This window comes from Pygoscelis adeliae, unplaced genomic scaffold (assembly GCF_000699105.1).
Source record: "Pygoscelis adeliae isolate BGI_AS28 unplaced genomic scaffold, ASM69910v1 Scaffold619, whole genome shotgun sequence".
NCBI classification, from domain to species: Eukaryota; Metazoa; Chordata; class Aves; order Sphenisciformes; family Spheniscidae; genus Pygoscelis; species Pygoscelis adeliae.
The window spans coordinates 559,067-582,521 of record NW_008825521.1 but is presented as its reverse complement, the minus strand read 5'-3'; the positions used below and the strand labels follow the sequence as shown (position 1 = coordinate 582,521).

The 23,455-nt window shown below is 38.7% G+C and overlaps 1 protein-coding gene across 3 annotated transcripts in view; it reads left to right on the top strand.

The window, feature by feature from the left end:
* RABGAP1 (RAB GTPase activating protein 1) overlaps positions 1-21,539 on the top strand; it is a 68,749-nt gene extending 47,210 nt beyond the window's left edge. For 2 of the 3 annotated variants that reach the window (XM_009331601.1, XM_009331603.1), the window contains 13 exons: positions 2,214-2,327; positions 3,290-3,364; positions 5,632-5,757; positions 6,352-6,495; positions 8,082-8,123; positions 8,477-8,605; positions 12,939-13,031; positions 13,773-13,883; positions 16,677-16,781; positions 17,263-17,346; positions 18,181-18,252; positions 18,807-19,004; positions 19,808-21,539. In XM_009331601.1, the coding sequence (XP_009329876.1) occupies positions 2,214-2,327; positions 3,290-3,364; positions 5,632-5,757; positions 6,352-6,495; positions 8,082-8,123; positions 8,477-8,605; positions 12,939-13,031; positions 13,773-13,883; positions 16,677-16,781; positions 17,263-17,346; positions 18,181-18,252; positions 18,807-19,004; positions 19,808-19,930 (1,416 nt within the window). In that variant the 3' untranslated portion in view covers positions 19,931-21,539. Of the gene's footprint in view, positions 1-2,213; positions 2,328-3,289; positions 3,365-3,636; positions 3,660-5,631; positions 5,758-6,351; positions 6,496-8,081; positions 8,124-8,476; positions 8,606-12,938; positions 13,032-13,772; positions 13,884-16,676; positions 16,782-17,262; positions 17,347-18,180; positions 18,253-18,806; positions 19,005-19,807 lie in introns of those variants that run through there. The other variant, XM_009331602.1, reaches the window with a different exon arrangement.
* Positions 21,540-23,455: the final 1,916 nt, after the last annotated feature.

Below are 23,455 nucleotides of genomic sequence, written 5' to 3'. Positions count from 1 at the left end.
AATGGTTGCTTAATGATTATTGTGGCATCTTTTCAGATGATTCCCACCCCCAAGGAGCTCTTGCTCTCATTAGCTGCCCCGGAAAGTCATCTTTTAAATAGTAAAAAGAGGGACCAATCGTAGGCAGAAAGAAATGCCTACAGACAAACAGAGGGCTTTTGTTTCTGTTTTATTTTGGCAACTTGGGTAATAGCAATGGTTATAGTAATCAGCTAGATAGCAGCTGGGTCATGACTGCCGCAAAAGGTACAAGACATGGTGAAACACATCCATACAAAATCTGAGATCTGATTAATCAGAAATCACAAAATCCAGCATAAAATTGTAGAAATAGTTCTGAAATTATAGAGGTCATTTTTTAATTCAATATGATGAGCACAGTTTCAGATTCAGAAGGCGCACTAAAATTGCCTCTTGCATGCTGGGTAGATTAAGTGTTTTAAAGAGAGCTTGAGTGAGTGATTTCTGTTGTATGCTACTCAGAATAACTTACGTTGGAAGGGACTTCTGGAGGTCATCTAGTCCAACCCTCTGCTCAAAGCAGGTCTTACCAGATAAAGCTGCTCACAGCCCTGTTGAGTTGAGTCTTGGACACCTGTGATGATGGAGACTTTACCGCCTCTTTCAGCAGCCCATTTCCATCCACATGGAAGAAGCTGCTTAGTCTTCCAATTCGCATAAATGTTCCTTGTAAAGTAAAGGTTTTGGAGACTGCGTCAAATCTTTTGACAGCTTTTTTCTCTCTGCCTGGTTAGTAATTTTTTCATTTGTGTCACTGTTTGGTTTGTGTTTTTTAAAATATATATTTCTTATTGTTGTTTTTTGTATTAAAGGAGGATGTATGATGTGTATGAACTATTTCCACTGGCTTCCTAAATAAGCAAATTACTTCATTTGCTAATGGGGGAGGGTAGTTTCTTATGTTGTCAGAGGATACTTTTCCTTGCAGTGCTATGAGCTCTGGCTTAAATGACTACACTAGAAATAGTTTCAAACTGAACTGAATGAGATGGATCAGAACATCTCACTCAGTCACATGTCTAATATTGGCAGAGACCCGAGAAGACCTCACTGTGGGAATGGCACCTGCTTATTTTCCCATTCGGAACATGAATCTGTTGTAGAGGGCAAATTAGGTTTAACTGGACATTGTTCACAAATGCTCATGGATTCTCATGATGTGCCTGACACAAACCTCTTCCATATTCTGGAAACCTTGTCTCAAGATACTTCTCCAAGGTAGGACTAGGGTTCCTTCTAAACCATCCTCAGCAATACTGACAATTCCTAATAGGGTGGGCTCTCTAAGGCCAGTATTGCCAACTAATTGCATGGAGATCGTTTGGTGTTTAAATCACTCAGATAAAAGTCAGGAGGAAAAGGCCCTAGGCTTCCCTTTTACTGTTTACTGTGTTTATTGTTATGCTTTGTCAAGTTCCTTTCATCTCTACCAGGAGTTTTCCCTGCCTTTTGTGTAGGACTTGCCCTTGATGCAGACTTGCTCGGTGTTTCTTCCATCTGGTCTTTTCAGTCCATTGTTCACATTTACTGGTTTTCTTAATTGTATGCTATTTGTTATTGTTCAGATTTCCAAATATCTAAGGCATCTGAAACTGATTGCATCAGAGCAATGTAGAGAACAAAGTTCCATCTTCTTCATGCTGAAATGCCCAGCTCATACAGGCAACTGTCCCTGCATTATATTATGTTTTACTATACAATGCTGTCTTTCTTGGGCTCGTACTCAGTTTTCTACTTTTCTATTTGTCTAATTCTGTGGAGGAGATGAAGAGTGGTTTCTCTAGCTGAAACTAAGGGACGCAGTTTTGGACAGCAGCATGCAGCCGCGTACAATTGACTGTTACTCTCTGCAGTTGTGAAATAAAAGAAATGTGACTGGGCAGTATTTGCTTTCAGAAGCCTTCAAGGGAAGGCTGCTGTCTGCATTGCAATGTCTTGGAACACTTTTGTGTGTGTGCTTTTTCTACCACTCACTGACCGTTCCCAGATGTTCTTAGGTAACCAAATCTATCAAGATTGTGATCTGGAGCTGCCAGCCTGCAGGCAGTCTGTTTTGGTTGAGTAGACTGTGTTTTGTTAAATTTAGAACAGTGCACAGAACACAATGCCAATCTCGTAACTCTCAGTCCTAGCATATTGTAATTTATATTCTTTTGATGTGTTTTATTTTACACCCCCCCTCCCCCCAATAGGAGTCTCCACAAGACAGTGCTATCACCCGAGACATCAATCGAACGTTCCCTGCTCATGATTATTTTAAAGATACTGGGGGAGATGGCCAGGACTCCCTGTACAAAATATGCAAGGTATTCTTTAAATTCTTCTTGACTGGTTTTGGTATCTTGTATTTAACATCATTAACAGATGTAACTGTTATCTGAGAAGAATATGTATGTATTAGTTAACCGTGTCATGGAGACAGACTCTAGCACTAGACTCGGTCTGGTTCTTATTGTAGATGTTTAGCTGGTTATAGTGCCATTCAGATAGGAGACCTAAAGTAATGGCCCTTCTGGATTCCTGAACGCTAAGGTGTTTGGTACAGAGACTTTGTGTGATTCCAGACGTGTCAGCCTGGCTCAAGCTGGACAAATTATAATCTGTGATGGAGATGGGGGCTGATTCCATACTGACCAAGAGCAGGTCACCTTTGGCTGCCGCATGCTCCCTACTTGTCGATATTGTCTAAGTTGGGATGGCAAAGCTAGGGACACAGGAAATCACACTGATGTTGCGTCTTGAAAAAGAAATGTTCTGATGTTGGGTGTGTCCTTTATGTGTAATGTATGCCATAAGCTGTTGTCATACATAGTTGTCTTTAAAACTGGAGATAACTATGTGCCTCCCATAAATGTTATAAAGCCATAGGCATGCACTGAAGTTGCTTATTGAAAGGAAGAAATTAGCAAAAATGGACAGGTGGTTGTTTTATTCAGTTATCTCAACCGGAACGTTTTAAGCTTCCAGCACTCTTTCTTTTGTGTAACTAGTGTTTCTCTCTCTTTCTAATGTCCCTGTAGCACCTGTTCAGAGGTAAAAGCACTCATAAGTGGTTTAATAGGCTGCAGCAGTCTTGGTGCATCACTGTAACCAGCCACTGCTGCTATATATCACAGTTTGATTTTCATACAGGTTATCCCTTCATTGGAATGGCAACTGATGCAACCCTGTGAAAATTTTATGGAGCTATGTTCAATGCAGTGTTTTGTTTTCTTTGTGTTTGTAGCTTGAGACAGATATCCTGTAAAGTCTTGATTCTTTTTTTTAGGCCTACTCTGTCTATGATGAAGAGATTGGCTACTGTCAAGGTCAATCATTTCTTGCTGCTGTGCTGCTTCTACATGTAAGTGGTGGTTTTTTCCCCCCGTTTGTTTTAAGCTTAAGAATAAATATTGCTCCACTTGCCTAGATTACTTTATCAAACATTGATAACTCCTGTACTAATAGGGTTGCAGGCCACATACCCTCTTAAATGTTGGTCAATAATAATGTGATTTTAGGCAGAGAAGAGTACATTGTTTAAAACTTACTGTGGTATTGGTAACGAGTCTTGTCTACAGTCAGCGTTCATTTCACTGTGTTTCTGTTACAGGACCCCTTCCATTCGAATCTCCACAGGCTTGTACTCATGATCACTAGTAGGCATGGAATTTGTGTATAAGACAACACTGTAAATGTTTCTGTTAAAGGGTTTCAAGGTCAGATTTAAGCTTTTTAGAAGACGTTTCTATTGGAATCAGTCAGAAACATGGATGGTAATTGCCATATGTCTTGTATACACAGAAGTGTATTTATGACATTGGTGGGATGTCAGTTTATTAGGTCTCAGTGCTTTGAACAATACGCTGCCTATGTGGGCTATTGTACTGTAGGCCTTTGTGCTTCTTGGTTTTAGGGGTTAGTGAAGGATACAGTAATATTTTAATTTTTTTTTAAGATACTGAATTGTGCTTTTTTAAACTTAATTGTTGTTGGTAGAAGTGATCTCATCAGAGTAATATCCTTTAATTGCTTGTTTGTTCAGAAGCTAGGTTCATGGTTACTGTATATTAGAAGCAAAAGTTTTAGATTCACTAACGCTTGGGAAATAGGAGAGGACTAGAAATCTGTACAAATTATTTATAGACCGTTCTTTTTTAAAGTAATGTCTGCTTTTTATCAGTGTTTCTATTGCAAGCATGGGTAGTTGAAACTGAACACAGTTCCTAAGCTCAGTAGCGTTTTGAGATTTCTTTTCCCCGGCTGCTTTTTAGTGATTGTTGCTACCAGAGAGAACTAAGTATGAAGAGTTCTCCGCAGTTTTCAGTGGAAGAGGAAGTCTGGTCTTCAGTGGAGTATTTTCCATAATGTTGTAAAGTCAGTGGAGGATATAGAAGAGACTGTCAACTCCATTCTTTTGAAACAAAAGCCAAATTGTTAATGATAACAACCTTTTAGTTCTTTGTAACTGTAATCTGAAATATTTACTTGATGAGCAATTAATTCTTTATTACTACACTGAATCAGATCAAGAAGGGTGATACTTTCTGATAGGAGAACTGAACACTTTTACTGAAACATACGTGCTTTCTTTTAGCTTTTTCATTGTCAAATGTCCATTTTTTTTAATATCCATTGCATTAGAGAGACTCACTGTCAAGAATGAACCATGCGTTATTCTAGAGTTCTTTCTTTAATAATAGCTGTTGCTTCGGGGAATAATGTATGCATTTTAAAAGGCTAAATATCAAATAAGTTTCTTTTTATTTGATTTTCTTTGAAGTCAGCCTTTGGAGTGTTGCTGCCTGGGAAAATAAATATTAAAAAGAAATGTTGCAGAAAAGGAAATTAAGTTTCTGCGAGTCCTTCATTACCAGTTTGGAATGTCTCAGTTTTCAGTTTTACCAAACTCCATCTGCAGATTAATAATAGAATACTTGAGATGGATGTTCTGTTCTTTACAGGAACAAGTGATTGACCTGAAGTCAGACTTTACTATAGAAATACGAAAACTGAATTTTGATGTCAGGGAAAAATGTCTGAACACTGATGAGTGTTTCTTCAGTTTTTGGCAGGAAAGGGATATTGAACTTTACCAAACCAATGCTGAGTTGTGATACGTGGAACTTTTGTTAGCAGTTACTGGTCTCTCTTATTCATGCCATCTAATAAATAAACATCAAGTGTAATAATGTCATTTAAAAAGGTAAATATACCATTAAGAATAAGGGAAAGATCCTGTTTAACATCCTCTAGTAATACTGCTTCTGTCTTAGTTATGTAGGTGACAAGGGGTTAGGCTGTTGAAAATCTGTAGGATTCTGCTTCTGACATGATTTGGAACAAAGACACCAAGAAATTGCTTCGGTCTTGATGTCTGAAAGATGTATTTTTAGTCAGGCGATTGAGAGGTGGTTTATTCCACAGAATAAGAATGAAATGCCGTTTGCAACACTAGACCTCATTTTGTGTGTTAATATTCTTGTTTACTTTTAAACTGGATAGGGCCAGATCAAAAAGTAGCGACAATTTGGCCTTTCTGTAAGAGGGAGGAGAAAGGAGGTAAGGGCAAATGGAACCGATATGAAAGATTCAAATGCTCTGTGATAAATACACTTTCCACTCTCACAGATGCCTGAGGAGCAAGCTTTCAGTGTTCTGGTCAAAATCATGTTTGATTATGGACTCAGGGAACTTTTCAAACAAAACTTTGAAGATTTGCACTGCAAGTTCTATCAGCTGGAGCGCCTCATGCAGGTAGGTGTTCAAACTTGTGTGAAGTGAATGGATCAGAGCCTGCAATTCAAAACTAGCAATTTATCTTATACATGAATAGCGTTTGTGACCTCTTAGTAAGGACGAAAAGTGAGGACTATCCTATTGGAGGTTTTTTAAGAGTAGAGAATGTTGACTCGAGACCAGACTGATGCCGCTGGCAGTGTGCAGTAAGTTTGAAGGCAGACGTGTCTGACCAGTTGGAGTGGCTCTCGTATGGCCTGGCATAGCAGTGACTTCTGAGCTCACTGCAGGCACACTGCAGAGCGGCTTTGCAGTGTCAGCACATCCACTGGCTGGGTTTCCTGCTAAGGTGAGAGCTCAGAGATCGCACTCGTTGTGCATGTGATACAGTGTCCTTCTGAGCATCCACGCTGGGGCAAGCCTTCGGCATCCTTAGAAGGTCCTTTAGCGTGTCAGGCAGCTGTCTTGTCAGGCATGGGTGGATACAGAAGCCTGCCTTGCTGCACTGATTGTCACTCTACCCTACTTACTTCTGTTGCTTTGGGATTTCAGCTACAGTTCCAATATAGTATAAATTAACCTTCAGTGTTTATGTGGTTTTTTTATTATTAGGAATACATTCCTGACCTGTATAACCACTTTCTGGACATTAGCCTTGAAGCGCACATGTATGCTTCCCAGTGGTTCCTTACCCTGTTCACTGCAAAATTCCCTCTCTACATGGTCTTCCATATTATTGACTTACTCTTATGTGAGGTATGTGTTATAATTGGAAACTTGTACTGCTAGCAACTTCTGACAGTTTCTCACTATCTTGATTCATGTCCTTGTTACTATCTGTTCTTTCAGAGCTAGGCACGTGATAATTATTTTTATGTAGAAGTGATATGTCTGCAATGAAAAAGAGTTCTCAGCATTTTAAAGATATAAATTAAGAGTCAATATCTATATAAGAGATTATAATCTCCTATTTCTTTTAACACTTGAATCTATGTGAGATTCTGTACAGTGCTACTGAGATGAGAGTTAATTTACAAATATGTGGATTCCTCTGTTGTTAAATTGTATTATACGCAATTATAACTTTTTCCCCCTAGACTATTATTGCATGGAGGCTATTGTGTATAAAATTGCCCAGCTAACTCTCATGCTGGTAATGTAACAACCTTGGAGCTCTCTTCCTGGAAACTTGAAGTCTCTTTATACTTCACAGCATATATTTAGAGAGCAAAATTATTTACATTGAGATTTTGTGTGTAATCATGTTTAGAACAGTATATTTGGTAGTATGCTGGTAAGTAGTGTAATTTGAGTCAGAGCTTATTAACATAAATGAACAAATCACATTTTGTACTGAAGTATCCTTGAGTTATTTAATGATTTGCTTTTTTACTCACTGGTTAACATTATGCATCCATTCTTCATTGGATCTGCAGTTGTTACTGTGAAGTGGCGGTTTGTCTGCATTTCCTCTACTGAAGGGTTTCAGCATTCATAGATCTCCTGGTCAATGTTTTTACCCTTTCTCTGTATCTTTTTGCAGCTTGCTTTGTCCATGTGCCAATGTAATAGAAAGCAACAGATGGTATCGAGAAAATCAGTTCCATTTGTTTAGAAACACATTTTCAATTCATAAATAGTAAATGTGTTCATAGTGAAGTTTTAACGATTTTTTTTACCGTTTTAAAGTGAAAGAATAATTTAGTGGGAAAAAGAAAGACAGAATCTTGAAATAAGATGAGCAACGTGTCTTGATTATCAAAGGTACCCCTTAAGAAGGTGTATGCTACTACTGACTATAGAGGCTGTATTTAATTGGGCAATATATATAGAACACTTCTAACAAGTAGTGGCAAAATAGATGACGTGGGACTCTGTCCTAAAGTGAGTCACTTTCTTTTTCATTACATGAATTATCCCAATTTTTTAATACCAGAACTTAATATATTGATGTAGATATTGCTGCATTTGAATTCAGTGTTTTCAGAAGTTGCTATATGAAAATTAAATGATCTTGAGCTGACCAACTAGTCATTAAAAAATAAAAAAAGTGCACAACAGTGCCTTCATAATTTCAGAGTTTCAAACTGCCAAGGAGATAGTAAAACCTGTGTTGAAACATTGTTTTGCTATGTAAAATGGCTATCCAGTAAAGATACTGTCTTAATTGTTTGCAAAGTCATTCTCCTGGCCTTTGATTTAATATAGCACCTGGTTGCACTTGTATCCTGGTTGTCCTCTTCACAGAAACTAGACAAACAACAAAACCCACCAAATAAATTAATATCCAGGCTTGTAAATACTGAGAAATTGATTTATTTTGTCATTGTTTTTCTCTCCAGGGAATAAGTGTTATCTTTAACGTTGCACTGGGATTATTAAAAGTGAGTATCCAACATTACATTGTGTTCTATCATGATCATGCACAATGTAAAAAATTAAGATGACGGTTACAAAAATATTATGCTTTTTTTTTAAAAAAAAAAAAAAAGCTAACAACTTCCTGTATTACGTGTGCTGTTGTCTGGCATGCCCTGTATAGCACAGTGCTTTTGAGGGTGGGGTGGCGGGGAAATAGAAGGTTGCAGAAATAGAAACGAACACTGTTTGCAGAAGGTTAAAAAGTAGTTACGTTCTTGGAGCTTTACAAAACTGTTGTCGCGCTATTGTCTCTGGAAATTGAGTAATTGTACAAAATCTGCTTTGCAGTTACTGGTTTTTCTTTCCTTGTCTCTAGACTACCAAGGATGATTTGTTACTGACTGACTTTGAAGGGGCTTTAAAATTCTTCCGTGTACAGCTGCCCAAGAGATACCGTTCAGAAGAAAATGCAAAAAAGCTGATGGAATTAGCATGTAATATGAAGGTAAAGATGTGGTGACAGCAACTGCAAGCATATCTTTAATGGGTACAATTTCTGTCTCCATATGTAACTTTGCAACTCGCTTGTCCAAATGCAAATACATTGCAGATGCTTTACAGTGAAACACAGTAAAGCGCCAAGATTCTCAGAGTGATATGGGCCCACCTGGAGAACTCAAAAACAGAGTGGCTTTCAGAAAGCAATAATCAGTGCTACTAAAAATCAGACTACTTCAAAAAAAAAACCCAAACAAAATTTAAATGACTAATGACACTAATATAAAATAATTGCAGACATCTCTGCAGTTCTTTGATGAAGTCTTTCTCCAGTAGTGGCTGCAAACAGGGTAGTATCTTACATTGAGAGGTAGTGGGGAGGTTTCATTTAAAACAGAGTAAATAATGTAGAAACAGAATGTCATCTTTCAGACAGAATATGGCTGTTTTTTAATTGTGGGTGCATGTGATATTTATGTACTGCAATAGGGAGCTCATTAAAAATGCATCGATTGATTTACAGATCTTCTAGGGAGATGAAGGAATATGATTTGGCATTTAAAATTTCTTACAAGTCAAGCTAGGGAAATTACCCTGAGGTTTATGTATTCCCTGTGTGAGGTTTTGATTTGTTGTTGTTTTATGGTGGGGGACGTATACCGCTTTTTTAAAAAACATCTTAAGTTAATTTCCCATTCAAGACTATTTCACTTGTGGTCTAGGTAGCTGACAATAGCAGGTTAATCTGTTATGATCTTTGTAGTCTAACGAGGGTCTACTTTATATGAAATCAAACAAAGTGCTGGCTGAGTTGTATGTTGTCTAGTGCTGCCACAGTTAGCTGAAGGTTTTTAATAATGCAAAAAGCAGCCCATGTGGGAGATTTACAGTATTGGCTTCCTTCTTGGCTTTTCCTTTGGGTACTGGAAACAAGTGCTAAGGCACTCTGGTTGGAAGTAGAGCTCTGACATGTGCAGTGTTTGGTGTGCCGACGTTTCTGAACATGAATCTTCTGTAAATACCTACTGCTTTCTGCGAGAGTGTTTTGAGGCTAGCAAGCGTAACCTAGACTGTCTTTTAATGTGGTCGTCACAGCTGTTTGACTTCTCCCACCAATCATTGATTAACTGTTCATACAGTCAACGTTTAGGAGACACTGATGATAATTAGATTTCTGACTTCATAACAGAAACCATGTATCACAGTAAAAGGTCATCTCTGGTCCTTATAGGAGCCTTCTTTTGAACAGAATAGAAACATAGAAACTAGAGTTCGGTGTGTACTGTAGACTAGAGAGATGCTGTCCCATAAATGAATTAATCTCAGTAATTCCTGTTTTCTTAATAGAATTTATTCAGAGAGCTCCGTGAGCTCTTGTGTATGTTTGAACTACTGAGGTAAACAGTGGAGGGTTTTTTTGCTTGATTGTGGGGTTTTTTTACATTTCAATTGCCCACCAAGCCCTATTTCTTAAGTATAACTATATGAAATAAAAGTTCTAGCCTTTGACATTAAGACTTTAGTTATATATAGCAAATATTGCATTACCTCACAGCTGAAAGTCAATTGCTTTTCCAATCAGTAAATATTGTAACTAAAGCTTTATATGGGCACTTCGGAATAAGCCCTCAAAGTGAAAATTAAAAAAAAAGTCACAGTTAGGAAGTTACTGATTCCTCTTTATAGATGTGGTGATTGAGTTCTAAAAGGGAACTTTTGATAATTTATTTAGTGTATTTTAAGGAAACTGTGATTCTTTCTTTACCGTTTCACGTAGATTAATTTTTAGTTAAATACACTGGTATGGTTCAAAGTATACTTTTTCCTTAAAATTCACTGGAGGAATTCTTTGTAGAATCAGTGCATAAATACACAACTTCCTGACTATGTTAACATTCAAGGCATCTCGTACTCCTGGTGTAGTAGCAGTATGCATAACAGTATTCTGCATAGAGTTCAAGCATATCTTAAATGAAACTAGTGGAGAAATTACAGAATAATCAAGAATAAAGTAAGCTATTTTAGCTCTCCAATCGTTTAACATTAGCCACAGATTAGACGTTGCATATGCATCTGGTTAAGATCATGTGTAATGAGTGCATTTGCCTTTCATGTATCCAAATAACAACTCGTTCCTCTTCCCACTCTGCCAAAATTCCCTGCATTCCCAGTGCTGTGTGCAGTAGTTAAAGCAAACAGTCTTCTCTGAGCGGTACACGGCAAGGTTGTCCGCTGCTTCCTTGAGTGCTGTGTGTTTTCTGGGGGATTAAATGGGAGGTTATGGAGAAAGTACAGACTGCACTACTGGACTCCGCACAGATGCGGAACACTTCTGTATCACATCCATGTGTGTTGCCCCTGATGGGAGTGCTGCACATAATTGATTTCTTTGACCTGAAGTATAAGTCCTTTGCTGTCAGTAGAAATCTCCAGCTCTGTATCTGGAAGTGTTTTTGAACAGAAAAGGGCCTGATGTCAAAATAAATCATTTAAATGAAGGGAGAAGTAGCCTGGCTAAGGCATTGTGATTACAACAGCATTCTGCTGGAAAGGAGGTCAGTAAATGATCAGCTTGAGACAGCACTGGTTTCTTGAAGTCACTCCTCAATGTTGCAGTCCAGTGTTAACAGAGTTACTGCTGCCTCCCGTGCCCCGAAAAACTGTGGTGGGACTTCAGTGTTAATTTCTGCTTTCTGTCACCGTGCAAACCCAAAGGCCTTGCTGACTTCCCCAGGGCATGGTTCCCTCTAGGGCTCCAATGTCCAGAATCGGTGACAAGAGCAAATCTTCTCAGGATCACCTCGTTATTGGTGTCTAGAGGCAAAACTGGTTTAATGTACTCAGAAAAGTAGATGAAAATGCAATGGTGTGCCTTCCTTCCTTTTCTCTCTCACATGGCTGGATGCCTCACTTCTCAAGATCTAACCTTTACATAGCTTGAGATTTAGTGTATGAAACCCAATAATTTGGGCAGTGTTTCAGCAGGGGCAGAGGAGTGAGATAATCAATTGAAGTTACTGGCTTCATTGTCAGTAAAAGGTTAATACTCTGTGTGTTTGTCTGGAGTGCTTAGTAAGAATAACTTCTGCAGTTGTGATGCGGCTAGACTGACTCCAGATAAATGGGCTGACATCTCCAAAAAAATGTCAGCTGAAGTTCGGTGAAATGTTTCTGTGCAGCTCTCACTAGAGGGAGCCTAGCTACCAGTTTTCTACAGTTCATTTCAAGTAAGGTTGTTAATGATAAAACCAAAGATAAGAGAAACTAAACGTTTTCCATTCTGCCTGTCATTTATGCATGTAAAATTTGTTTAACGTTTTTCTCAGATAAGGCTTTTTAAAGGAGGAAAACACAGCCATAGCTTTTTAATTTGTTTGGTTTACTGAAATAATAATAAAGGTTCAGCAGCAACTCTTATTACTAGAGATTTCATTTAGATGCATACTAACTTGCATGTGAAACGCTCACAGTGGTCTTGTCGTGGTCTGTGTTGCTAAACCATTGTAGCAAATGGCACAGCTGACAGGTGACGCCAGGAAAGGTGCCGGTCAGGATCTGTTACAGGTTCTCTTGTGTTCCCTGTCCCCGTAGGACTTGAACACTGTGCACAAAATATTGAATTCACACCAGCTTTCTCTCCCTTCTCAAAGAAGGGGAAACTGTGACCCTGAGAGAGTCACTTTCCTAGTGTTGTGTGTCTGTCAGAGCTGAGGACAGAATTCCAGCCTTCTGAATCCCAGAGTATTAGGGGACAGAGCATACATGCTTCTGAGTTGTTGCTGCTTGCCGAGACACCTAGGCAACTCTAGGACTGGACTGTTTTCTACTGAGCTTGAGTGACACTAGCAGAAATGTCAGCTGAGCCTGCACTTGCCCTTTCAGCATTTACAGTCTCATGTAAAGTAAACCAAACACTTCTGCACGATGATAAATGTTACAGCTGAAAAAGCAGCTGAAGAAACCTCAGCATCATGCTAGTTCAAAAATTAAACAAATTTTGTGGGTTTTGAGGCAATCCGTTACACTAAGCCACTGTAGTATCTGGAGCATCAAATAGCTGCGCAGCACCAAGGAAAGCTCAGGTAGGATGCTCCTGTGGATGCCTTTCAAAACCTTTTCTATGTTCCACAAAAGGATAAGAGGAAGGGATGCTTCTGTCATATATTGTGTGGAATAGAATTTTTGACCATGTCTAAGGGTTTGATACTCAAAACTGAGTGAAGATACTAGCTGTGTTTTGTAGAAGGCAGGAGTTGCCTAAAGCTTGTACCATAACCCTTTGTGAATTGCGTTCTTTTATTGATGTTCTGGGCAGGAACTAATGGGCTGCTTTAATTTAGATTAGCCAGAAGAAGCTGAAGAAATATGAAAAGGAGTATCATACCATGAGAGAGCAGCAAGCTCAACAGGAGGATCCTATAGAAAGATTTGAGGTAACACTTACCTACTCCAATCTGATTTAACACACAGTACCCGCAGGAAGTTCCTACTTTGACTCCTTTTTCTTTGAGCTGTTTTCTTTGTGACTGATTATAATGCTGCCTTAACTCCTCTCCCTAATTTCAAATGATGTATGTTATGGTAAGTATATAATTTTATAAATATTTTATTTATCAAATATAGGAATACATTTTTATATAAAATTATGTATGCGTATACATAACACATTAACACACACACATACACATAATTTTATATATTTTAAGCTGAAGAGTTTTATATACACTTTCTTTAATATCTGTCTGTGTACTAGAAGTTGTAACAGGAGAAAATAGAGTGGTTTTCCCAGGATCCTCCTCTCTCACCTATTTCCAGCATGCAAATTCTATTTTGAGCCAAGAAAATCAGTACTTGTAGGAATCTCCTGGCAAGGTATTGATGGCAGAATGACACCCCTACTATTGCATTCTTCAAAATCATTTCTGTAGCTCAACAAGTAATAGCTGAGCAGAGTTATTTATATGTGGTTTCTTCTCAAGGCTAATATTTTATTTACTTTATCTTTACAATATGGCTAGCTAGTTTTGTGCTCATTGAATTTCAGGCAGGTAGAGTTCTTTGCATACTTAAGATACAAGGTAGGCATTTGTGCTCAGGCACAGTAAGCATTGTGTTTCATAGACAAACACCTGGGAAGATCCTTTTCTTGATTTCTTTTGTTTTGTTTCCCACAGCGTGAAAACCGGCGCCTACAAGAAGCAAACATGAGGCTTGAGCAAGAAAATGATGATCTTGCACATGAACTGGTGACTAGCAAGATTGCTCTGCGAAAAGATTTGGACAATGTAAGACATGTCTTTATTGCTGTCTAGTGGAGACAAGGTACTAGGGCTAATTCCTCGCTACTCCTCTCATTGGAGAGGAAATACGAGGAGTGTTTTTTATTTGGCTGGGATAGGATTCTTTCCTCAGTGTCCTTACTGCAGACTGATGATATATAGGCCTGTGTCAGAGGTCCACAGGAAACAGGACCGGTGACTGAAATACGGATTACTCTGAAAAGCATTCAGAGTAATTTGAGGGAGAGGAGAGGTTCCGAGCCTGTACTTGAGTAGTTGCTTTCTTCTCTATGTATATTAAAAGAAAGTCTAGCAGGAGCTAAGTCAAGTCTTTGAATTGTCACAGAGATAACAACGTGGATGCTGTATTCTGTTTTCCTTCAACTGGTATTCTTATGAATAAGAATTCACAGCAGACAGGCTTTTGCAAAGTGCCCAATAAACTTGACAGTCTGAGTCTGCCTGGCTCTCAGTGGAATCAGATTCTCAGGTACCTTAGGCAACTCTGAAAACGTTATTGTGGTTTCCATTTGGCTTGTTGAAATTTGTCCATGTGAACTCATCAACCGGGGTTGTTTCTCATATCAGCAGAGGTCTCAGGAGGAAACTTCAGGTTCGCTTTGTGATACAGGATACTTTTAAGCTTGCCGTCCCATTCCCTTCTTTAGATACTCATGTTTGGGAGATTTTATTAGGATATGCTTTTTTTTTTTACAGGACATGCAGAGACAGAAAGATACTGGTGTTAGTAGTGCACGTAGTAGGCTAGAATGCATTTGGTCTGTCTGCTTGGGGAGATGAGGGGAAGAGTTCAAGTGCTCGTGTTTTGCCATTCTTGTTCTGTACCAAGATAAGTGCATTTCTGAAATCTCAAAGGAAAATGGTTTTTGAAAGTCGTGCAGTGCAGGAGTTGACAGGCTTTAAAATGTTTCAGCTTATCTGCTTCAGAGAATTTAAGGTTTCCCACGGTCTCCTGGAAACTTGCTGCTGGAAAAATATTCATAGTCAATGTTGATGCTAATGCGTGAATGTTGCTCTTAACGAGGTTTGGTTTATGACTTTCAGGTTTATTACATCTACTGCTCTTTAGTGTTAAAATCTGTGAATCATAGAAGTATGTTCTAGAAGCAGAGTTTTCACAAAGCATTGGTATGTTCACTTCCTGTTACCTATGCTTTTTCACTTCATTGAGATAGCTCATAGAAGGCTTCGCAGACAGCCCGGCGGTTGCACTCAGAGGGTGGGCTCCAGCAAAAAATGTACTGAAGCAGCTTTTTGTATCAGCTGTTGTTTGTGGCTGCTTGACCCTGTATGAGACAGAGTTATCCTTTTACATTGATTTGTTTAAATGGAGAGCTGAGAGAGGAACAAAATTAAGCAAAATCTTTTGAGATACCTCATTGGATATATAATAATCATGCCTTCAAAGATGGTAAATGATGTTGGCAGCATTTGGGTTATCCCCCAGGAGGAGATAGGTAGGTTTGATCCTACTTTAGGACCCTGATTAATTCTTCTAATTGGGTCCTGAAATGATAAGTTTCATTCTACTAGCCAGATGTCCTGAAAGAAAAGTACCAAAGGACATTGTTTAACCCACCTTTTCTAATACCTTCATGGCATGTCTGAAATCTTGCAGCCTAAAAGATCAAAGCAAAACATTTGGAAATACGAGAATTTCCTTAATATCCTTTGCACTAGACCAGAAAATAGGCTTCATTTTTCTACTGTTGTTGGACTCCCACATCCCAGTTTTCTTTAACTTTAAAAGAGCTTAAAAACCATGTATAATGAAAAGATGTTCTCTTTGCCTTTGCCATCTGTTTTAAAGGATCAGCAGGACTTCAAGGGACTAAAATTCACTTTTTGATTTTCTTCCTTTGAAGGGAATTTGTACAGCTACTTTCTGAAGATTTTATATATCAGTTAAGTTATTGATCTATTTTTATGTAGAATTCATACACCTATTGGGAAGTACTGTGTTGCTGTGTATAAGACAGGAAAAGGTGTCTTAACTTTGCAGAGAGAGTTTTTAGTGGTTTATAAAGAGACAGAGATTTTTCAACGATACATCTCTATTCTTAAAACAACTGCAGTAAAAAAGGATTGTATGGTTTCTGGTGGGACATCTCTTTCCTTTAAGGAGGAAAGGAGAGAGGGATCTGACTCTTATGTTTGCTCTGGCAGCTAAGTTTTTTCATGCAGTATTTTCTGGGTGACATAGTGAAGATGGTATCACATCCATTGGTAGGTTGTCAGAGTTCTGGGGTTTGTTTTTTAAATGTTCTAGAGGCATTTTTCATTAATTCTGTTTTCATTCAAGGTTGAATATTTGCAAATTGAACTTACGTCTAAGCTGGTTATAGTCTTTTATCGATCTTGCACGTTGTGAGCTGTTCTGTGCCTTTTGTTGTATTCAAAATGTATTGGTCAACTTCCAGACTGGATGAGAAAACAAAACTTATTTCTGTTACTGGATTTCTCTGGAGCAATCCCTACTCCAGCTTTGCCAAAACTAGTCACTGAAATCAAGGAGTTTTGGTGATGGAGTGTAGTGGTATACTTTGTTAATTTTGATTTGTTGCTGCTTTGCCATTGCAGATGGTAATTTTTAGAAAAATAATTTTCAGAATAAAGTTTTATTGTTATTAATAACAATGAACAGACCCTTATTAATAAGAATGAAAAGACTGCCGTCTTGGCTGTGTCCTGCTGGAGCCTGTGCCCATGGCTGCCCAGCAGCATCGGCACAGAAAGAAAGCCTCTCTTCAGTGCTGTACTCCACTCTTTGTGTTTCAGGCGGAGGAAAAGGCAGATGCTCTGAATAAGGAACTGCTAATGACCAAACAGAAGTTGATTGATGCAGAAGAAGAAAAGAGACGCCTAGAAGAAGAATCAGCTCAGGTTAGGGGCATTTCTGTCATTTTCACATTTCTGTGCAGTACAGAAATGGCGGGGGGGAAGAAAGTGACACGTGTGGGAAGGGCTTAATGTTCTAAGTCATGCTTGTCCCTCTTCTGTAGTGTAAAGGACGTCAGCAAAGCGGAATTCTTCGCTTTCCTGCCAGGTGCTTCATAGGGTAGTGAATTTTTAACTTGAAATCACGAAGGCACAGGCTGTGCCAGAGATTGCTGCACAGAGAGGCAATATAGGACTTCGGCTGTCAGCACTTTTTTTGTAATACTTTCTTCTCTTAGCTAGTCAATTCTTCTAACGATGATGGCCACCAAAGTCCAGCTTTTCCTTGGCTGCATGGAGCTGAGCTAGACCATTGTTCCCTGGTGTAGAGTATAGCAGTGAGGTTAAAGAGAGGGAGGAAATACCACCTGGTTATTTTTCAGACTGTACAAGTACATAAACCCTTTTTTTTTTTTTCTCTCTGCAGCTGAAGGAAATGTGTCGTAGGGAACTAGATAAGGCAGAGTCAGAGATCAAAAAGAACAGCTCTATTATTGGTGACTACAAACAGGTAAGTACAACAATGGTGATGTGGTTTGCTATCAAATTGCAAGACTTCAGGTATTTTAGGAGACTTCTGGAAATAAGTGTAATCTGTGCCATGCATTTGAGGAGACATTTTAGCTATTTTAAATGGGAAGCTTGTGGTTGGTTTTGCATTTTCTTTTGCTGAGGTCCTGATGTTTGGTGGTCAGTTCTGTTTGCCCCTGATGTAGGTATTTGTAGGTCATCAGTCACCACAGCCTCGATTACAGCCTAACGGTGTTCAGATGGGCTCTTGTATATCAAACATTCACTTCATTCCAAAAAAAGTGTTCTCTCCCAGCTTCCCTTCTTCAATCAAATGGTAACTGGACTTAAGAAATAAAAAAAAAAGCCTTTTTCCTTTCAAAGATTTTGCTTTGGAATTCAAGCCTCCTGATCATAAGGTATCAAGGGAGCAAATTCATGTATCTTTTTAGTGAGCCCATAACCTTCAAAACATTCTTAAGTCTGCATCACACAGGTATCAAGGAATGAACTGGGTTTTTTACTACTCTGGCTGTCTTGCCTGGTTCTTTTATCCCAAAGGCAACAAAAAGAGCCGTACTATTCCTAACCTTTTCTGGCTCCTTTAGCAAGGCCAAACTGCTAATAACTTATGTTGAAACTGCACCTTTTCCTGTGGGTATAGAAGAATATGTACAATGAGACAACTTAAGCCAGCATCCCCATTTTCCTGGCTTTCTAAGAGTCCTCAGAATATCCATGTTAATATTCCTGTAGCATTTATTTGTGCTTTAGCATTCATTTGGGAGGAAATTTACATTTATAAATGGTCTGGTAACATAATTTTGCTTGTCAGATTTGTTCCCAGCTGAGTGAGCGACTGGAAAAGCAACAAACAGCAAATAAAGCTGAAATTGAGAAAATACGGGTAAGAGACCAGATAGATCCACAGTCTACAATGTTTAAATCTCTTAGCAAAATTGTAACAGAAAGCACACAATTTATTTCATTACTAAAATGGTGGCTGAAAGAGTTCCTTAGTGACTTACAGTTTTGGAAAGAAGATTATAAGGGGGAGATCTTGGAGAAGAGATGAATAACTGCCAGCTCTCTCCCATGCTATATTGGTTACATACTGACATTGATGCTGGGCAATAATAACTTAATTTTTTTTGAGGGGTCTTTTTTTTCTGGAGGAGATTTCTCTGACTATCTTTCACCATAATGTAACAAGTGGGCAATACAGAGCCCATTATTGTAGCAATACAGTGTTACCAATAATACAGCAGTGTTTCCAGAGCCCATAAATCAGGGGGTGGCAGGAGTTCCTGCTTGGCTGTGCTTCCCCAAAAGTTCCTGAGTTGCAAGTCATTAGTGGTGCCTCTCGCGTTGTGCTGCTCTTCCAGAGCAGAGGCAGGAAAAGGCTTTGATCATATCACCAGCACTTCAATGCAAGCATTCACAATCAGGTATTTACTTTAGCAAAAAGTGGATGACTGTGAGCATTGCCGGGAGTTCTTCAATAAAGAAGGCCGTGTGAAGGTTGCTAGTTCTGCCAAGGACGGTTCAGATGAGGACACAGATGAGGAGAAGGAAACGCTGAAAAACCAGCTGAGGGAAATGGAGCTTGAGCTGGCCCAGACCAAGTTGCAGCTTGTGGAGGCAGAATGTAAAATACAGGTAATGCTTTAGAGGTTCGTTTTGTAGGCTATACGGTATGTCTGCATTCCTAGAAAAATGTGTGTGTGTTGTAGAGGGATTGGAACAGATCCTGTTGGTTGAAACTGTAACCTGCTATTTCCTGCCTGGGTTAATAAACCAAACATTGGGTCTGAAACTTAGTGTATGCAGACAAAATAATTGAAATTGCATGAACTGTATTTACCAGCTACTACAACTCCAGACGTCTGCCTGGCTGCAGTGCAGTACTTACTTACTGATTTTCTGCAAATTCTTGGAAGAAATCCAAGCTTTGACAAAGCACTGAATCATGAACTTCTTTATCTCACAATCAATGTTAAATGAAGAAGTAACGTGACAAATGTTAGACATGTTTCTTAAAACACGATTGGAAAGCACTTCAGGTATTTGAGGTATTTGTGTAAAATATGACAGCATTGTTCTTTTAGCCTAAAACTGGTATGTCAGTGCTTCTTGTTCACGGAAAGGTAAAAATTAGTTTGTAGAAAGTCCGCTTCCTGTGGGAGTGTCTCCTTCTCAGATGGGAGACAATTAAAGGGTTTGGATGTACTAAAGAAAGCTGAATGTTTCACTAAGGGCAATGACACAAGTCTTGTTTTACCTTTCAAAGCTTTTTTTTTTTCTTCATAAGCTTGTTGTGCTACTTTTAATTTATGTAAGATTTGTTTACCTTCTAATGTGGCCAAGAGATTGTAGATGTCCTAGAGCCTTCTAAGTTTAACTCATATAACCTTGTGCTGGGAATACATAACAAATTAATGAAATTACTCTTCCGTTTGCAGGATTTGGAGCACCATTTGGGTCTGGCATTGAATGAAGTACAAGCTGCAAAGAAAACGTGGTTCAACAGAACAATAAGCTCTATAAAAACAGTGACTGGAGTCCAAGGAAAAGAGACTTGTTGAAAAGCAGTTCTGTCAAACACACCTTCTTAACACAACACCTTTTGTTGCCTTCCTTGGCCAGATGTTTAATTCTGTGACATGAGAGGACCAGAATGTAAATAAAATAGAAACACAGCATGTCAGGATTTCAATAGGTCAGTGATAAAGAGGATGGAAACACAAGAAAGGTTTTATTGTTAGACATGGGATCTTCATACTACTGATATTTAACAGGTGATGTAGCTAGATTGAAGCTCTTCAGAGAAACACTCCATTCTGCGGTCTGGCTGGAGGCTTTTCACAGACTAGGTACGAGAACTTACCAAACCCTAATTGTTAAGTTTACATATGATAGGTTTTTTTACAGTTATAACCTTTTTTAATATTTTATTTGAAAGGACAAGTGTCACTAACAAAGTAAAAAAAAAAAAAAAAGAAAAAGAAAAAAAAGGAAAAAACAAACAACAAAAAAGGCAACTTTAGCAAGAACTACATCAGTGCCAGAAAGTAGTCCCCAGAGGTAGGATATGGAGAGTAGGAGGTGACATGTTTTGCTTTCTGAATGGGGATGATTTCAGCATTCCTGTCGAGCAACCCTACTTTGTTTTAGTAGATGCAGCATCCATCTCTCTGTGTTTGGCATTTCTTTCTGTTACTAATCAATTCTATGCAACTCTGGGCTTTTTTGGCATGAGATGCCAAACAAATTCACAACCTGAGGCTGGGAGACTTGTCTAAGTGCTAGACAAGAATAATCAGAATTCTTGGCAAATTTCCGTTTCACTTCTGTGTCATATTGTTTGATCCACATATCAACAGCGTTAAAATCCCCAACACCAGGACTGCTAATAAGTGCTAATTATGTGGATGGTCTGACATTTAATTGAGTCTCTTCGTTTTTTTTGTCAGGTTTTTTGTTTTGTTTCTGTTTGTTTGTTTTTACCCGGCTGTAGCAGGCCTTCTGTGAAGCTCTGAGAAGGCTTCCAGGATTTAGTTTTGCACATAGGTATGAATGGGACAAAGAAACAATAAACTGAGATATATATGAGGCAAAAATCACTGCGTGAGTGTAGCTGCGAGCATCTATAGCTATCCAACTCGCTTCCCTGGTAACATGTTCAGAGGTTGTGTAGGTCATTTTTCACGCTCGATGCAGTTGCACTAATAGGTGCTAAACGTGCTTGGATTTGTTATTCATTGGATTGTCTTGAGTTCTCACCAGAAAGCTGTAGAATGGAGTTTTGCACCTTGTAATTTTTTTAATTTATAATGGTTTGTGTTATGCTGAAGTATCTATTGCATCAGTGGATAAATTTTGTGTGCAGTGTGAGTATAAGCTGGTAACAATAAGAGGCACTGGTTTGTATATAAAGATATTTGGTTTATTTTGTATTTCTACCTTTTTCTTGTTTACCGTACTAATGCTAGCTAATGTACTCTGTAACTACGAAATAGAACATGCTATGTCCAAGCTTTTTTCCTTAACTGCATACATTATCTCTATTGTTTAATACCAAAAAAAATATATACTGTAACTCCATCAATATTAGATGCGTGGACATTGTGGTAGCATAGTTGCAGTGTGTATACTTTATGAATTGAAATATAAACTAGTAAAATTGTATAACTATTTTGTTGTTTCATTTCATTTTAACAGGAAATCAATTAAATATTTTGCAATATAAAACTAATTCTCTTCTTAAAGTAGAAGCAGTAGCATCTGCAAGCTTCTCTAGGACCGAAACTATAGTCATGCTGCAAAGGGCTTAGCTAAAAAAGACTGCATGTTCTACGTATTGCCAACGCTGCTTTATATAATAAAATCTAGGGTTTGCTTTGAAAAAAAGAAACTGCAAAAATGACCTTGTGCAGCTTGAGGCTTGTGACTCAGTATTTCTCAAACATGTCCAATTTAGAATTTTTTTTTTCCATGGCCCTCCAAATTCTGCTTGGATCTGCAAAATAAAGGTAGGCTAGCTCTGCTTGTCATCATCGCTAACAAATTCTGTGGGGTCAAGTGCCGTTCACGTCATCTTCACTAGGGTTTTCTAGTCATAGCTGAACGTAGGGTTTAGCTGTGCGACTGGATGACTGCACTAATTGGGTCACAGTGCAGCGCAGGCTCCCCTAGCTGTGTGTGTTCTGCAGAGATAACAAGGAGTAAAAATGTATTTTTGTCACCAGAATGACTAAAGGTGACTCCGAAAGCAGCCCTGCTCTAGGAGGCTTGTTATCACGCTGTCACTTTTCTAACCATACTTTTGCTTTAAGAGAATGGCATTATAAGGTCGTGTGTAGTCTTTGCTGCTTTGTCTTTCACAGAGGTGCATCCCTTGGTAACTTCAGCTCTGCAATTTCTCAATAATTACAACTTTTGGAGAAAGTTTGAAGGTAAGTATGGGAAGGGGGAGCAGCGGGGAAGAAGAAGGAACAACTCAAGCCCAAAGTGCTTCATCCACTTATCTTCCCCAAAGGGACTGAGAAATAGTGTAGCTTGCTCTTTCCTCCAACAATGAGGTACTTAAAGCAACTTGTTCCCTCCCTTTATTGTTCAGATCTCTTCCAGTCTCTAAGTAAACATTACTTCAAAACTGCATGCAGCATATACTCCCCGTTTTAGGATGGACATGTAACATGCATCCTGAGAAACTAATTTCTTCAAGAAACATTTTATAGCCAGTTTCCAGTCATTATGGATTATTTTAGATATCTACCTGAAGGATTTTGATGCTCGAAAATAAATATTACCAATGTATTTCACATCTGACATCTAAAATATCCACAGCTAATGAAAAATGGATCCTGTGCTGAGATGTACATCTTTTGAAGTGCAATTACTTGTGAAACACAAGGAAGCAGGTCATTTTTAAGATGAGGAAGATGAATTTGCAGATGTTTAAGACTATGAATAAGCAAGGAAAAAAAAAAAAGACATTGAGTCAGAGCTGCTATAAGCATGAGTATTTTACAGACCTGTAAGCGAAAAGGAATGAGTGTATTTGGTAGCATTTTTGGCATTAATAAGATGGTTAGTTACTTGCTGGTAGTCAGCCACCTTTCTGTTCACATATGCCTCCCAGCTGGTTTTGTGCACTGGACTCAAGATAAGTGCCACTCTGCTGATGCTGGGCTTTAAGTCTCATGCGCTCCAGGCTCCAACTTCCTAATGCTTTGCATGTTTGTGCTGCATCGTTAAGTTCCTATGGTCTCGTAGTGTGGTAGCTCTAGTGTTACGATCTCATTTTTGTTGCAGAACTTCTTGGCTGCTCAGGGTCTGCAGCTGGAAGTGGATATTCAAGATCTATCAGAAAGTTTTACCTTTAAGCATTGCTGGTAAGCCTTCTTGAAATTTATATAACCACCTCCCTGACTTTTTTTAGCTGCCCTTCTTATCTGTGGCAGCGATATAAAGTTCCTGTTATCAAGAGGAGGATTTCACTCCATCTGTTCAACAGCTTGGCTTGCGTTCATCCAGCCTAACTTTAGACGCTTCAGAGGTGCCTAACGTAAGAGCTTAATCCAGCAAGGTTTTTCAGCCCTCGGCAG